General features: G+C 32.1%; 1 protein-coding gene and 1 long non-coding RNA gene across 2 annotated transcripts; one reads left to right on the forward strand and one right to left on the reverse strand.

Annotated features, from left to right (window-relative positions):
• Nucleotides 1-2,018: 2,018 nt before the first annotated feature.
• Nucleotides 2,019-6,097, reverse strand: LOC148310024 (uncharacterized). The gene is made up of 4 exons (XR_015837447.1): nt 5,921-6,097; nt 5,669-5,736; nt 4,246-4,305; nt 2,019-2,806 (listed from the first exon to the last, which is right to left on the reverse strand). It is a non-coding gene; the product is annotated as an uncharacterized LOC148310024 (long non-coding RNA).
• A 1,264-nt stretch (nt 6,098-7,361) lies between these two features.
• Nsun5 (Nop2/Sun-like domain containing protein 5) lies at nt 7,362-17,885 on the forward strand. Its single transcript, XM_088259141.1, has 6 exons — nt 7,362-7,543; nt 7,750-8,014; nt 9,993-10,255; nt 10,979-11,092; nt 13,864-14,038; nt 14,621-17,885. The coding sequence occupies exons 1-6, from the start codon at nt 7,421-7,423 to the stop codon at nt 17,722-17,724; spliced, it is 4,044 nt and encodes a 1,347-aa protein (XP_088115267.1). The 5' UTR covers nt 7,362-7,420; the 3' UTR covers nt 17,725-17,885.
• Nucleotides 17,886-18,241: the final 356 nt, after the last annotated feature.

The following is an 18,241-nucleotide window of genomic DNA, read 5'->3' on the forward strand; positions in this document are numbered from 1 at the left end:
ACAAAAAAATATGGGAACCTAATGTAAATTGATTTATGCCATAAATACGTGTCCAAAATATTTTTCCCATTTCCCATAAAAATAAGCAGGTATTTTACCTTTCATTATGCACCTAACCTTTGATTGTCTCAGGAAATAACTCGGATTTTAAAAGTACTTCAATACAAATTAATAACTTCTTAGTCATATATTTCTTTAGGAATTCTTTATTACGGGAAAAACCATCAGTTTCTTTATAAATGTATTTCTGTTCAATTATACTAGGTACCCTAAATAATTAGCCCTAAATGAATTTCAATATTAACATACTAGGTATATACCAGAAATAAAAATATATTTGACTGTCCATTGTTAAACCCCTTTAGAACTTAATCCTTTTAGGTGAATCCATTGAAAATGCAATTAAAAATATATATCGACTCTCATGTTTCCTAGGGAAAACACAGATAATGATGGCTATTGAATAATAGATGCATTTCAAAACAAACATAATTAATTAAAAAGAAATCTTAAAGCCATCAAGCTTTTTTCCATAAGGGTAAGCAGAGAGGATAAAACACCATCTTGCCCTGTTGTTCATACAAACCTCGCATCTTCAACATTCATACATCATATTATAATATGTACGCGTACCGATTAGTCCTACTTTCAAAATAAAACTAAATTTCTATGCCATCATTTTCTTGTCCGCGCACGTGTCTATAAGGAACTACATCAGTACTCTAATCTCATGTATGAATGTAACAAAGGTAGTCTTACGCTTCAAGTTCCATTTCGGGAACTATGATCATTGCAATGTAAAATTTCATTTTACATCAACCTTGCCAGGAATCGAACCTGAACCTCAAGCCCGGTTGACAAACGTGTAAACCATTGCCCTTGAAGACGGTTTCAATTTCCAATGCGTTAATTGGCGTTTCTTTATTTAATAATGATATGTATAGTTTTTAAGTCGAAGGTTGTTAACTACATCCCTCGAGACAATAAAAGCGGTAGCACCCTATAAGCAGGAGCTCAGTTTCGGTCAGGAGTCAGGAGGAGCTCAGACTCGTTCGGAGTAGTTCGTCGTCAGTAAAGTTGAAAAACCGGGAGTGAAGTGCAAGTGAGTAGTGTCTGCTAGACATGAGGTTGCCAGCGCTACGTAGTCATCTAAGGCCGCCTTCCAGCTGCGAAGGTGTCGCCTTCATCAACGTCCACCATCTAGGAACGCCAGCTTACTGCACCGCCAGTGTGTGACAACTATTGCCGCACATCCTTCCAGACGCGAAAGAGCCATCGTACCTAGGACATCCATCGTCTATTAAGGAACGCCGGTTTCCTGCAAATAGCGACCACCCAGTCTTCCGGCTGGCCGTCGCCCAGCGGGACCAAACCCCGGGAGCCACCTAAGGTTCCAATCATGGATTATGAAGTAGATCTCCGCCCAGGACATAGCAATTAACCACCGCTCAGACTTCCAGGTGGCTGTTGTCCAACGGTACCAAACCCCAGGAGCCTCCAAAGGCTCCAATCATGGATTATCTCGTAAACTCTTCGCACAGTGACCCGTCGGTAAAACTGTATAAGAATTTAAGTGTAGAGTGAAAAATCGGACTGGTTAGTTTCGTTTTCATCTTAGATGTAAGTAGGGTTCTTTTTTTTTTGGGCATTTAAATTCATTAGCTTAGGTACATTATCATTGTTAATTTTAATATAGGAAAATACATGACGAAAAACAAACAACGACAGTAGTTGGTCCTCTTTATTTCACCCATACTTGGTATCCAAGTTCCCGATCGCCGGATGTTCCTGGGACCTCTTGGTCCATGGAGAGATGAATTGTTTCCATTTATCAACTACAAAATTCACCATTTTTAAGTAATATTTATTTTATTTTAGAGTATCACAGACTTGGAAATGTCAATTACTTGAACTACTGCAATAATCCTATTATCTAGATTAATGATTGTCGGATGTAATCGGGATATGCAGAATTCCAGATAGTTGGATTAACCATTAAATCAATGTCTTAAAGATAATTAAATTTTTACTCAAAGATGACTTTTTTATTGGTTTTGAAATAATACAGCGAATAAGAATCACATTTAACATGTATAGCAAGGTGGCAGTTATTATTTTAACAGGGAAATATTTTTACACATTTCACGTAACAGATGATACATTTCTAAAATATTGTTACTGTTCAGATGGATAATTTAATCTATTTCTGTCAGAAGTATATTCTCTAGACAAGATATAAGAATTAACTGCTTCTAGAGGATTGCCCAAACAACACAATTTGTGCAATTTACAATATTTTTAAATAGAAGACCGGCAACATAATTATTCACACTAAAATTACTTCAATTAGACCTTAAATTAGCAAACTCTATACCTATATTAAGAATTATTCTTGAAAAATCTGTGTTACTTGTTGCTGGTCGAGTAATAGTACTATCGTAAATAAAGTCTGAATCATTAGCCTGAAGAGTGAAGAGTCATCTAGTGAAGAGTTATGAGCTTCGCAATTGGAGCCAGGGAAACGCGATGACATAAGATTCTCAATTAACAGTGATTTGACAGCCTATTTAAATTGCTGTTTAAGTTGAAGATGGATAATGTGCCTATTTAAGTTGAAGATGGATAATGTGCCTATTTAAGTTGAAGATGGATAATGTGCAATATGATTTCTTATGGAACTATTTTTTTTGGGCATATCTCAATTGTTTCCTTGTTGCCATCACCATACTATGCAGCCTTTTCTTCCTCGGAGTGAGAGTGGAAACACTCGACTCCTCAATTAATGACAAAATGGAAGGATATTTTCCTAAAAATAAATAAAAATATATTAATTTAAATGAAAATTATTATTACTTTGATAAGTCATATGTTAAAAAACGTCAGGTAAAATATATATATAAGAACCAAATATACCATTGTCAGTAAAGATGGGAACAGGTGCAATAGTATAGGTGCATCATTATAAATATTTAGATGGTTGGCTTAATTACCAGTGGGACCATTCCTAAGAAATCTAAGGCATTATGAAAGATATTATGAGAAACTGTTTCTCAAAATGCGTGACCTTCTTAGTAATAGAACATTCAACTTTTGTTTGAGAATGAGAATTGTACATATTTTGAGTGCTACTCTAGGGTATCGAGAGCCGGACTCTCACCCAAACTACTACAAAGAAGATTGAAGGATTTGAAATTTGACACGGGAGTAAGCTGATCGGACCGTGATTTTGTGCATCGAGTGGGTTAAAATCTACCTCTACATATATGTATATGACATATATGCGGCTCTCTGGTTCCTTTGTTTTCCTGTTTCCATGACAATTTGCCTCTTCTCCATTGGCAAACTGCCGACCCTGCCTTAGGCTGAAGGCTCTTTTAACTTGCGCTGTCAGTCGGTTCATGTGCCAACGGTCAGTTGGGTCACGATATATTTGACAGTTGGTGCATGCTTTGTTTTGAGTTTGTGTGGTCCGGAATTTACTTACTAAGTACTTATAATGACCGCGGTGGTTTCCATATTATCGTTAGTCGAGGATGCGTAGTGGCAATGGTCAATTGAAGATTTAATAGGTATCGCAGTGCCATCTCCTGGCGTGTGCAATATGTACAGTATACTGTATATTTCAATTTGGGAAGCTGATATTTAAACATTGAATTGTGTCGGGCTGTGGTCCCGTGGTTAGTGTCGCAGACACTTAAGTCAGAGTTTCTCGGTTCGATCCACTCAACCTATTTCTAATAATGAGCCACTTAGGCTCACAGAAATAGTATGAAATTGAAATATTTGTATAAATAATAAAAACACAAATATTTCTCTTTTAATTAAAAAAAAAAAAAAAAACTGGGTTTTAGCCGTATTTCGTTAATGAGCAGGACATCTAAGTTGTACTTAGACAGAATTTCGATGATTTCTTTTTTTTGGTCTTTCAGTTGACCGTTAGCATTCCAGAACGCTGCCTGAAGTGATTCGGGTTGGAAGGTTTGTCTAGCCATAGTTAGCTGAGATGAGGGCGTTGATATAGTTTAGCATCTCAGATCTGAAGCCACGAAGGACGCTAGCTGTTGCGCTGCAGCTGTGAGTGCCTCCAAAGAATAAAAACTTGAGAGAGTAGTTTCGCTGTAGAGCAAAATTGTTGTTAAAACAAAGTAAAAATTGCCATGATGATTGCCAAACCTTCAAGGTAGAGTGCAAAAGTTTAAAGATACCAATTATTTTTTTACTATTCTACAATGAAAATATACATACGTCGGGATTCAGGAATGAATATGGAAGGCTCACTAGCACGGAGTAGCTCAGAATAGAGGCCTAGAAGAATACAAATAAATTAACAATGCACACATATAATTAAACCGAAATAATTTAGAGTGATTTCAACACATGTATATGATACATATCTTTGTATTTATTGTTAAATCAAAAACAGATTTTTTGAGTCTACTAAGTTGTATTTCATTGTTAAAAAACACATAAAAATTAATATTGTGATAATTAATTAGCCTAGTTCTGGCAGATTAAATGGACTGATGGTCCATTTAATATTCACATTCAAGAGAAGATTTATCTTCACATTCGTTTGAAAGTGCCATAACTAGGCGAAACAATTGTCACAATATTAATTTTTGTGTGTTTTTTAACAATAAAATACAACTTAGTAGACTCAAAAAATCTGTGTTCGATTTAACAATTGATACATATATTAAAATGGAGTTCTACAAATTTAACACCAAATCAATAAATAATATGATATATACTCCAGAGTTCAGAAGTGTGTAGTGAGGATCGACTGGTACTTGGGAGTTCAGAGGGAACAGGTGAAATAATAGACCATAAATTAACAATGAATACTCATAACCACACATAATTAAAGCAAAGCAATTTCAACAGTTGTCTTAAGGAAACGATACATTCTTCAGGGTTCAGAATTGTATAGTGTGCGTCCAATTTAAAAAAACGAAACAGAAGCAAAAAAAAATATATAAAATTTGATCATTTAAGGAAAAATTTCTAATAAATTATAAAAAAAGCAACAGGTGGCAATTGGCGAGCTCAGTTGGGTTGTTTATCTTATGTAACTCAAACAAGTCGAAACACCTGGGTTGGCGTGCACAACTGATACATTTACGATCCGCAAACACTGCTTATTCAAGAACATTAAGGCCCAGTATTTGTTAAGTCGCAACTTAATTTTCCTGAACCATCCTTGAAAACATTGGGCGTGAAGAGACATGTGATCTCTCCGAAGGTCGGCCGGTGATTGAATTCTGTGTTTGTGTTGTATCCTCTGAAGTGGTTAGTGAAACCTATTTCATGAAACTGCCATACAGATGATATATACAAGTTTTGAGCAGTTTCTTCTTTAGCAAAAGATATAATTCAGCTAGGCAAGGAGGCTCGGTTAAGTGTGCTTTTTTACTTTAGTACTTATACTATACACAGTATGATAACAGATACATTACTATAAAAAATTACAGTTTATGCCGGAGCTTGAAATGTAACAATGATTGTGTTTTACTGACTTTAATACCTTTAGGATAAAAATAAGCAAGTAATATACATTATGTAGACCTAAGAAATATCTATGTATACATTTCTAGAGTAAAAATACTAATAACTACAGAGAGTGTTAAAGTAAAAATGTTGAGTATCAGTGACATTTAAAAATAGGTACCGGAATTCTGTGCATCTGGAGATTTTGCCATATTACAGCCAATCTAGGAGTGAAGACTTTCACCTGAGCTATAAAAAATATAAATCATTAATTGAACATGTTCAAACCTTTTAAAAACTAAAAAGGGATAATCTGGATCTTTATTAACAAATATAAACTATTTATTTATATTACTTTCTTGAAGATAATAATTGTATATTTAAAAATAAATATGTACAAATTTATGTATCAGCAGAGGCAAGAGATATTCACCTTTTTATCGTTGTATTCCTTCCGAAAAATTTACAGTGTGTTATTGACAGTATTGAATATTTTTTTCATTTGATTCGGCAGTAACTTTGTAGCAATATCTATTTTTAATTTAAGTTTTACTTGGTTAATGTGACACGTGTTTCGGTCCATTCCACATCAGTTGCCACATCACACTTTATTCAAATCTCTTTTTGCAAATCCAGACTCGCGCAAAGACACTAATTTTTCATTGTTCAATTTATTCCGCAGAGACTATAATGATAGACATTAATTATCTAAATTTGTTTCGATTTAAAATTTTGCTTAAATTATTTATTAAAAAATAATTATTTATAAGTTGTTTCTTCTTTAAGCTCATATAGTACATACTTATTTGTTAACTTTTTGATTTTCAAATATTTCTAGTTTATATAAGCATTTTTAATATATTTAAATTTCGGATATCTATTGTATCCATTCCAGTTGCCCTTTATTATAACTGATTATATAAAACGTATACCTTTGCCTTTGTGGGATCTTTTTTTCTATTTATTTAATATTTTTTGTACTTGTAATTACCAATAATATATTTTGAAATGAAAAAAAAATTCAAAAAAGAAAATCCGTGATGGACCAGAGACAATACAGAAAAAATACAACCGCCATGTGCATTCCGGTTCCGTCTGTAGCAGTCATAAAACAGGAGTTTCTCGTGTTTTTCGTACTGTTTGATGTTATGTCGTCACTTTCGTACATTTCTGATTTTTTGAAGTTTTACAAACATAAAATGAAACATTTAAATTTAATCAAGTTAAAGTAAAAAATAAGTGAAAACACGATATTTTTCATATTTAGTTACCAATTTTCATATTTTGCTGCTATATTTTCACTTCCACACGTGGGTTTTCGGAGATTGTGTGTATCTAGAAATATATTTTCAACGATTGATAAGTAATAACTAAATTTGAATAAAAGAGTAGTGTTTTAAGAATGCCTAGCATAGTGGTCGGCAAACTCATTAGCCAAAGAGCCAAATATGCACATTACAACGATTTTTTTTTCTTGAGAGCCATATCTGTTTGCAATTATAGTAAGACAATTTCTCAGTTTGTTATTAGTAAGGTTTACGCTTGTTTATTAGTAAGGTTTACGCTTGAAGAAGATTGTTGGCATGAAGAGGTGCGTAAATTTAAAAAGCCTTCCAGCGAATATTTGCGCCAGAGCCGTATTTAAATGGTCAATGAGGCGTATGCGGTTCCGGAGTCATACTTTACCGACCTAGCATAAATATTTCTCCTTTCATTTCTCATTTTATTATTTCGGGACTTGCTATTGTATTTGCGTTCTGCAAGTTAGATAAAAATAAGAATACAAGTAAGTACTCACGTTCCTAATTTTTCTATATCAAGTCTATGACATTGTATGGAGCCACTAGTATGGAGCATTGTCTATGTTTCTCGTCCTTGTTCGAATTTGGTGTCATGTGTCATGTGCTTATTCAGTCTAAAAAATTAAAAAGAGATGTTTGAACACTCGGTTAGGGTACCAAGATCTTATAAACTAGCCGCAAATATAGTTCGGCAAGTAAAGGAAGAAGGAGCTAATTTTAAATCCATTTTGTACCAAAACAAGTATAAGCATTTTGTGAGTATGATTCTTATAAAGTTTTGTGGTTATATTATTATTTTCCTCCATTATTATATCAGTTATCATTTGCCGATTTACACTGCAGATAATTTATGCCAATCTAAACTAATATCAATTACAGCGATTGCACGAACTTCATACATTGAAATTTAGGATACAAAACTATTAACATTGTATCTAATTATTCCATGATTTTTTTCCAGCCTGTAAAAGCTGTTCTTGCTTTAATCGTGGAAACTATTAAACATGAAAATCATTTAAAAGAATTACTTACAAAAACAGGTGTCTTACTTAGCGAGAATCGGCTTGACCCTTGGCTAGCTAGAGTTCTGATCACTGAACTGTTATGGGGAAAGCAGACACTTATTGGTGAATGTAAACCCGTAAAAACCGTATGGCAATACCATAAACAATTTCTAAGCTTGTTGGAGTCTCTGGATAATGTTAAAGAAGTTGAGATACAGAAAGGTAAATTTAATAATTTCTTTTATTTATTTACAGGTGACCATTCTCTGTTAAGAAAGATTAAGATCAGATTATAAAATTGAAAATGGATTCTGACGATGACTCTCGGCCTCTGCTTCCTCAGCATACAAAGAGAGCCGCTTGGGCAATGTTTTTCCTATTTATTTACAGTGTTGCTATGTTTACATTACCATTTATTGCATTCTATTGGACCAAACATATGCTTTTAGAGTATTTAGAAATAAGCGGATTCACCAACACCGTGTGGTCCGTTATTGCGTCAGTAATAACAGTTTATTCAATCATATTTTCTTATGCGTACAAAGCATATTACGAAAAAGAATATGATGATGATGGGAACGAAATAGATCCTAGCACTTACAATGATATTCCCATTCAGTCACCTGATCATTCTAAAGTTGATTGATCATTCCAAACATTCATCAGACATCATGGGCCAGTAGTTAAGTCTAAATGTAATGAATAATTTGCTGTGTTTTTTGTGAAATATTTAGGATACGACTTTTAATAATAAGTATATTATAAGAGTTCTGTCATTCCTTACATTTGTAGTAATTAGTTTTTTTAAAGGATTAATTCAATTATTGTAATAAATAAATAATCTTTGTTTCGGTAATATATACTTAAATGTTGTGTTTTATACAATAAAGTTGGATGCGATGCATTATATTGGCTTTTATTAACTTATCGACCCAATTTATACATCTTCGAACACATTAAATAATTAACTATAGTCAACTATGATTTGAAGGTCACATTGGAATTTATTAGGTAATGTTAATGATAAGCTTTATGTAAAATGTGTTTATATGGTTGTTATTATCAAATATGGAGCATAGGGATTGGGACATTCGGTCAACTCTAATGACTGGCCTAATTAAATAAATCTATAAAAAGTAAACATGTATAAATAAATTCTTGAACAAAGCTATCTTGTTTAAAGAAAATAACAAACGTAATAATATATCTATAAAACAATTGTATGTTGAAAAATATATAGAAATGTGTAGTTAATTGGGTTTATGTCTTCAGGAATGCATCAAGTGTAGTACAAGCACAGATGGTTCATCACTTAATTTCTATAAAACAATTTCAATCAATTTCATTACTATTTTGCGTTAAAATCAGTATGTAAAAATTCCCACTTTCTTCACGTCTGTTAGTACAAAATATATAATACTGATAGCCTGTAATATTTTATGGAAATAGCTCTATATAAACTATCCAAAATTATTTAAAAAAAACACGGTAACAGTATATTACACGGACACAAGAATGCGTGTTTTGCAATGGTGAGTTTTGTGGTTGAAACACATAGCAAAGTCATACTAGATTATGAGTATAATAAGAATAGTAGTGATTGTCTTATAAAGTTTAGTATTAATTTATTTAATAACTAAAATGTGATATTTATTTAACATATAAAACAGTCAGTAATCACTAGAACCAATACCTTACAGCAATCTGACCAGCTAAGGGATAATTAATGGTATTTAATAACTAAAATTATACATTCCTTAGTTAAAAATGTCTCTTGTATGGGAATAAAAATGTTTTATTTTTTAAATAGTAGAGAAAATGGTTACAATATGTGATAATATTATCTCATAAAAACTAGCTACTCTGATTTTTCAGACAATTATTTCATGTTGTAATCATTTCTGTTTAAAAAACAGATAAAAAAGACAATCGTTGAATGGGAAATATTTAGCTTTTTTAACAATTATTCACAGATGAATAATTCACAAATGTTATTTTTTTCTTCAAATTTGGAAAATAGTTGTTTATTTCAAATGTATTAATCATAAAATTATGACAACTGTAAAAGATTAGATTATGGTTAGCCATAAAAGTACTCTGAACACAGTTTGATCCATCCATTTTCAAAAGGGCATTTTAGGTAACAAATAAATAATAAATTTGGTTTGTTCAAAGTATATATGCTTTTATTCTATTTCAGAAGTGGTAAAACCTCGGTACATCCGTGTAAATACACTGCGCACAACCGCAGCGGATGCTGTAAGATATTTCCAGGATGCGGGATGGAACCTGGTCCGATGCACTGCTGGCTCGTATGATGACTTCCTCAAACAAGTGGAAAACTTAAAACAATATGATTTCTTGCCAGATTACCACGTAAAAGTTGTGTTTGTCTTTGCTCCAAATACTGCATTCTACGATTGCCAGCTGTATCAGAATAGTGAAATATTATTACAAGACAAGGTGACTTGTTTTTATTTTATTAAATCTTCAGTTTTAAGGTTAAACTTATAACCTGCCATATACTGCTGTACAGACACTAAAGGGCAATATAACAAGTAACGAGTATTTGGGAGAGGTATGAACTCTACAGCCAGGTATATAGCGATGATATTGAAATAATTTGTTTGCTTTTGCATTGTATCGCAATGTTACGTTATAATATAAAACTCAAAACATGATTTGGATATTATTGCTGTATACTTCGTCTGTTGGGCTCTTTGGTGCCTCTCCCAAATATTATTGCGCTCTGTGGCCGCAAGGCTGTATGGAAATGGTACATTGATATAGAATAAAATTGGGAATTTAATTTAATTCTTTATTTGAAAAAAGCTCATTGTCTAAGTCCCTTAATTTTTTTCTAAATAGTTGTGAGATTCCAGTTATTTTAGTTCTCATCCATCAAAAAACTTTCTTTAGATAAGACAATGTACAAGCTGACTTTTTTTATTTTTCTTAGTTGAAGCCCACCCCAAACAATGTTATATGTTTACAATAGTAAAAGCCGTTTTCCAATATCAATTTTTATTTATTTCAATAACATATTACATAAATAAGTCATATACATATAATATTCCCGATGAGTAATTTCTATTTCTCATTATCGTTGACAGATCTATTTTTGTGTTATTATGTTATCACATTGACCCTTAATATTTGGTTTCTTTCAAACTTATTTTCTTATAGGCAACATGCTTGGCGGGATATTTACTAGCTCCTACTCCTGGCAGCACAGTTCTGGATTTGTGTGCTGCTCCTGGAATGAAGACAACACATCTAGCTGCGTTATTAAAAAATGAGGTATAACATATTTTTATCGCATTGTAAACTTTTTTATCATAATTTTTTTTTTGTTTATTTTCAATTCAACTCTTTGAATTGAAAATAAACAAAAAAATATTTTTATATTAACCCTTTGGTGGGCAAATTTTATTCCTTATAATTACTTCAAATCACTTGCGTGAAATTATTAACAAGCCATTTTATAATATGAATGTAAAAAAAAATATAAAAAAAATACTCGTGGTAAAAAGATAAACATGGTGGGAAGCATATATCCCACGGAACCTTTTCAGACACCTAATTTTAGTCAGAATAAAAATCATCATATTTTTTAATAAATTAACTATGCGTAAAAAATAAAGAAAATACACAATTATAGTAGGTAAACATTAAATAAACAAAAAGGACACAATAGATTTATATTATCCACTGACACTTCGTGATGGAATTGCATTTTTAATTTATTATTAGATTAAAACCAATATTTTTAGCTTTTCCACTTTTTTATTTGACCAGCGACCGGGTTTCGTCGTTACCGACATCATCAGACCAGTCTGATGATGTCGGTAACGACGAAACCCGGTCGCTGGTCAAATAAAAAAGTGGAAAAGCTAAAAATATTGGTTTTAATCTAATAATAAATTAAGGACACAATATTTTAATATTTTTCCATGGAAATTTTTAAAACATGGGTCCACGCAAAGCGGCACCTCGCACCCGCTGCAAATATATGAGTATTTGGTACGTTTTTCCATTGCTTTGGTACTGCAGCCCTGCATAAGTGCTACCAAGTATTGGGAAATTCTGCCCAACCCCTGTTTGCTTGGAAATTATCAGTTTAGTTGGTCCATCACTCGACGTACTTTTTGCAATTTATTTTTATTAATTTGAGTCCACCTTTACGTTGTTTTTTATTGTCATTCATACGAATGGTCTCCACAATTTTTTGAATAGCTTAGCAGTGATTACTTTATTAACCGCTGGTACTCCCAAGAATAGGGTCAGAGCTCCAATAGTTTTTCAAATGGGGTACCTGATGAATCCCCATAATTATTAAAACACCAAAAAAGCCCCAAATTTCATCAATATTGACCTCCATCCAATTCTTTTTCAACTCTTATTTGGCATATCTGCTTGTTTTTTACATTATAATCTCAAATATGTTTTCTAAGATTTCTCGACAATATCCATTTATTTGGGATAACTTAAATCGATTTTAGAATTTCCCAACTATTTTCTTCCGTTGTCAGGTTTTTGTAAATCTTCATAGTTCGATGTCCATTGAACTGGTGGTGTGACAAATTCTGTAATATCCGGTGACAATATCTCAATTGAATCTTCTGATTCATTTGCATGGTTTTCCATTTGAGGAACGGGACAAAAATCAGTATTGGTATTGTCCAGTTCATCCAAATCTTCGCGAGCGTTTTCGTCGCATTCAGCATCTGAATATTCTTCGTCGGAAGGCAAAAAATGGAAATTTTCCAATATTTCTTCCATATCTTCGAGCGCATTCCATTTTTTAGCCATCTAAATATAATAATGAAAGTAAACAGTAACATAACTTCAAAAAAAAAACATAATTTCAAAAAAATATACTCTAATAATTTTGGTCACATTTAGTTACGTGGGATATAAATTTCCCACCACTTTGACACTTGATTATATATGAACGACGTGCGTATTTTCAAATATTTATTAAATAATGTAAACATGAATACATACTGTGATAGAAATATAATAGTATATAGCTTAGAAAGCACTTAACGCTGAATAAAACGATTTTTTGAGAAAAAACTTCGAATTTTCGAACACATCTGACACAAAAAATCTCGACTATGTCCACTCCGAACAATGTACTGTCGAAAACTTAGTTGTAAAATATTTGATTGGAAAAGATTACAGAATATGTCAACAGTTGACATTAGTATAATTTAAGTGAAAACACCGCTTCTCAATGACTTTTTTGTGCCATTTCCTTATCTGGGAATACATCTTCCCACCGCCCATGAAAGGGTTAATTGAAAATATTTCAAATACCTTATACAAGAAAATTATCTTTTAACTTGCTTGGCTTGTAGAATAGTAAAAGCGGAAGGTTGTTTGATTTACTTTGACTGCATATACTTTTCATATGTAACCAATTGAACATGCACATGAAAAAGCATCACCTTGTAGTAGGAAACCAAGCAACATACAATGTCTTAAATGTATTTCATTCCCTGATATCTTTATCGTTTCAAACATTTAAAAAACAATTGACGGTATTCTTATTTAGCCCTTTTAATTGGGTTATCACAAAAGTAATTCTCTATTTTTCACATTTAATGATATATGCCGTGTTCCATAATTTTTACAATTATTGTTAAAACACTTGAATCATTATAAAGTACAAAACGAGTCAATATGACAAATTATCTGTCTGTTGAATTACACGTATGAACTTTTGACCATCTGTATTTCATTCCCATCTACGTTTGCTGCGTAGATTTAAAAAAAGAACTATTCCTGAATTAATTTTTTACAGGGGATGAGAATTAGATTCTTTATAACAATATTCCACATCGTAGATAATGGGTTAACCCTAGAGACCAGCTCTATAGTCCAAGGAAGGATTCCATCCTATAGGGAGCTTGGTAGTATTCTTCAACTCATAACTGGAAAAAAAAACTATTGTCAACAATCAACTTGGAAAGAAGTTATTAACTAATAATAAATTTGCGTGAAAATTAATAATTGCATAATTTGTGTAGTTATTTTATACATATTATTTTTTGTTCCACTTTTAGGGTACAATCTATTCTGTAGAGCAAGATGAGGAACGTTACACCATGTTATGTGAGTTTATCGAAAAATCCGGAGCAACATGTGTTAAAACTTTATTAAGAGATGCAGCTACTGTGAACAAGGATGACTGCCCTAATGTTGATTATGTGCTACTAGATCCTAGTTGCAGTGGATCAGGTACAATGCGTATTTACTATTAAATTTGAAATGAACATGTAATTAAAAAAAATAAATTATATCTTATCTCCTTTCCTTTTTTTAAATTCAATACTGTGTGAGCCAACAATTTCAAAATGCTACTTTCACATGCTGCATTGAATGACACGTTACAATCTTAAAATTAATTATTAATAATAATTGATCTCCACAAAAAAGTAAGCTAGATCGCATTTATACCTAGATGCAGCAGAAAAGGTTTCGTTAGTTCCTCCTAAAGATTTTGAAAAATCATAGTAGAATTGGTTTGAACCAAGCCATCCGCAGAGGAAAGTTGAGTTGGGCACATATTCAAAGTTCTGGCATAGGAGCGAGCCTAGTAACAATCTTTGTGAGCTAAATAGTTAGTAAGTCCCTTAGCTTAAAGTAATCTTATATTAAGCTCCCGAAAACCGTCACCTAGCTCAATCTTAGGTCATCACTCGAAATGCATGCTCAACTCAACTTTGCTCAATGGGTGACTTTGTTTGAACCAATTTTACTGTGAGGAAAAAACTATTTTTCAGTATTTGATTTACACTCATGTACTTTTTTAATTTGCAGGAATGAGGCGTGTGGAAGTCAATAACGCTTCTTTTGACCTAGAATCTGGACGAGTGAAAAAGCTTTCCGATTTCCAGGCAAAACTTCTAAGACATGTACTTAATGAATTTCGAACTGCTAAACGTGTTGTTTACAGCACATGTTCCTTGTATCCTGAAGAGAATGAAGCAGTTATCGATGACGTCATAAGGCACCATAAAGGAAATTTCCGATTAGTTTCTGCCAAAGATAAACTTAAAGGTTGGAAAAATGTGAGTGATTTGAATTACACAAATATAGGTGATAAGTGTATTTACGCAAGACCAGAGAGTGATTATGCGAGTGGATTTTTTGTTGCTGTTTTTGAAATGTTTGAAGATGAAAATAATGATCAATCTAATGGCACTCCCGAAGAGACCCAAATAATAGCTAAATGTGAAAATTCAAATAATCAAAATATTTCATTTAGAAATTCTTATGAGAAAGATATTGGTGCTCTGGATAATAGTAAAAGTACACACGAAGAAGAAATACAAGAGAAAATACCTATAAATGTTAATGAGAAACAACATCGTACAAGTAATGGTTTAGCAGCGAATGAAAACTATGAATGTCTTAGTTCAAACAATTCTAAGGGTTTAAATATTGTCAGTAAAAATACCAAGCAAAAAAAGAGATTGGATTCTGAAGCCAGTTTTATCAATGATTTATCTAAAGAACAGTCTTCAAAGATTGAAATATTCGAAATATCAAAAAATTCACTTCGTTATGCTGAAAGTTCTCCAGACAAACTTACAATACCTAATTATCACGATGAAAAATCTGAAAACATAACCATAAAAAGTAAGAAATTGAAAAAAAATAATAAATGTAAAGAAAGTATTATTGATAATATTGCAGCAAATGTGCTTTTAGAGAAGGAAACATTATCCATAAAAAATAAGAGTAGCCGTGAACAAGGACTCAGCGATGATGTTGACATTCTTAAGAAATCAAAAAAGCAAAAGCGAGTAGCCGTGGAAAGTACAGAACTTTTTGAAGATTTAAAAACAAGACTGCCTACTGAACAGTCTGAGGTTAGAAATGAATTAAATGAAGAAAGTGTCCCGGGAAAAAAGAAAAAGCACAAGAAAAATCTAATTGATAATATTGCAGCAAATATGCTTTTGGAGAAGGAAACATTATCCATAAAAAACAAAAGTAGTTGCGAACGAGGACTCAGCGATGATGTAGATATTCTTAAGAAATCAAAAAAGCAAAAGCGAGAAGCCATGGAAAGTACAGAACTTTTTGAAGATTTAAAAACAAGATTGCCTACTGAACAGTGTGAGGTTAGAAATGAATCGAATGAAGAAAGTATCCCAGGAAAAATGAAAAGGCATAAGAAAAATCTAAGCGATTTGGAAACAATAGTGACATTGATCGAGGATGATGCAAACTTGTTAAATGATGATGGGATCGAAAAAAATTCTACAAACACTCCAAATCGTAAAAGTAAAAAGAAAAAATCTGATGAAGATTTTCAAAATATAAGTATTACGGCTAAAAATGGTTCAGAAAACTTAACAGATAAACTAAAAAATAAAAAACAGAAGCGTGTTTCTGAAGAGAATTCTTCAAATATAACAATATTGGCCAATGAACAGTGTGAAGCCAAAGATAAAACGGTCAAAGAATGTGCTCCTGAAAAAAAGAAGAAGCATCAGAAAAACAAGGATGTGTTAGAAACAGTAATATTGATTGAGGAAGATGTAAATGTACTAAATGAAGATGCTGAAAACAGTTCTTCAAACATGGAAAAATCTAAAACTAGAGTGAAAAAATCTGATCAAATTTTAGATAATATTGACAATGGAGCAAAAGAGGATGTTTTGAAATCGATAAAAACCCCAAAATCTGATAAAAAGAAAAAACATAGAGTTTCAGAAACTGTGGACCTTCCTTTAGAATTGGAACCTATTGTTGAAGAAAAATCTACCAAAAAGAAAAAAGGTAATGCGACACCCGAAAACACTGACATAACCTTAGAATCTGAAAAGGTTGTCAAATCATTAAACACGGACAGTTTAGAAAAAAATGAAAAATATGTAATTTTAGAATCTGTGTACCTTACTTTAGAATCGGAACATATCGTTGAAGCAAAATCTGCCAAGAAGAAGAAAAGAAAAGCGACATCCGAAAACACTGACATAACCTTAGAATCTGAAAAACCTAAAATATCATTAAACACCGACAGATTAGAAAAAAATAAAAAAGATGAATTTTTAGAATCTATGGACCTTACTTTAGAATCGGAACATATTGTTGAAGCAAAATCTTCCAAAAAGAAGAAAAGAAATGCGACTTCCGAAAATACTGACACAACTTTAGAATCGGAACATATTGTAGAAGCAAAATCTGCCAAAAAGAAGAAAAGAAATGCAACATCCGAAAATACTGACACAACTTTAGAATCTGAAAAACCTATCAAATCATTAAACACCGACAGATTAGAAAAAAATAAAAGAGATGAATTTTTAGAATCTATGGACCTTAATTTAGAATCGGAACATATTGTTGAAGCAAAATCTGCCAAGAAGAAGAAAAGAAATGCGACTTCCGAAAACATTGACACAACTTTTGAATCTGAAAAACCTATCAAATCATTAAACACTGACAGATTAGAAAAAAATAAAAAAGATAAATTTGTAGAATCTATGGACCTTACTTTAGAATCAGAACATATTGTTGAAGCAAAATCTGCTAAAAAGAAGAAAAGAAATGCGACATCCGAAAACATTGACACAACTTTAGAATCTGAAAAATCTATCAAATCATTAAACACCAAATCAGAAAAAAATAAGAAACAAATGGATGAAATTGAGATAACTCATGATAATGATATTGACAACAGCCCATCTATAAAAGAGGTGAATAAAGAGAAAAAGAAGAAAAATGTGAAGGTTAACGTAGTATCCGTTTTGGAGTCTATTGGCCTCTCAAATGATCTGGAACAATCAACCGAGAAACCAAAAGAGAATAAACGTAAACATGTTTCCAATGAAAATACGTTTGATAGTCAAGATCCTATTAATCTCTCCAAAGATTGCACAGAGAAGATTAAGAAAAAGAAAAGTATAAAATGAGGGCAATAAAAAAATCAATCAACTTTTTGCATAAAAATATATAATTTTTAAATACATTTTCGAATTATGCACTGTATAAGATAATATTCATTTTATACTGTTTATTTTTATTTGTAAAACATATTCATTTTATGAATAAAAAATATTTTATGTAGTAAAAAGATTTTTCATTAAAAATCAACTAGAAATAGTTGGTTCAGTGACTTGCCTCTGTTCCATCCCACATAGCACCAATTTTTTTGCTCAAAATATGCTTGTAGACTATAAATTACTATAACTATAAACTATAAATTTAAACCTAGTGGAAATGCCTTTAGTAATAAAGGTAAAGTTGTATGTAGTTGCATACCCACTCTACTAGCTCATACTAGCTTGTGTGATTTGGAGAAACCGTATTTAGGAAGAAAATATAAAATTGAGTTGCTAACTCGAGAAAAATGTGTTTACCCTTAAGTACGTGGATTAGCGGAGCAGCGGCACTGGTCCTACTTTTTACTATTTTAATTTTAATGTGGAA

The sequence above is a fragment of the Brachycentrus maculatus genome, unplaced genomic scaffold (assembly GCF_059751285.1).
Source record: "Brachycentrus maculatus isolate JH-2025_06_01 unplaced genomic scaffold, ASM5975128v1 h1tg000110l, whole genome shotgun sequence".
NCBI classification, from domain to species: domain Eukaryota; kingdom Metazoa; phylum Arthropoda; class Insecta; order Trichoptera; family Brachycentridae; genus Brachycentrus; species Brachycentrus maculatus.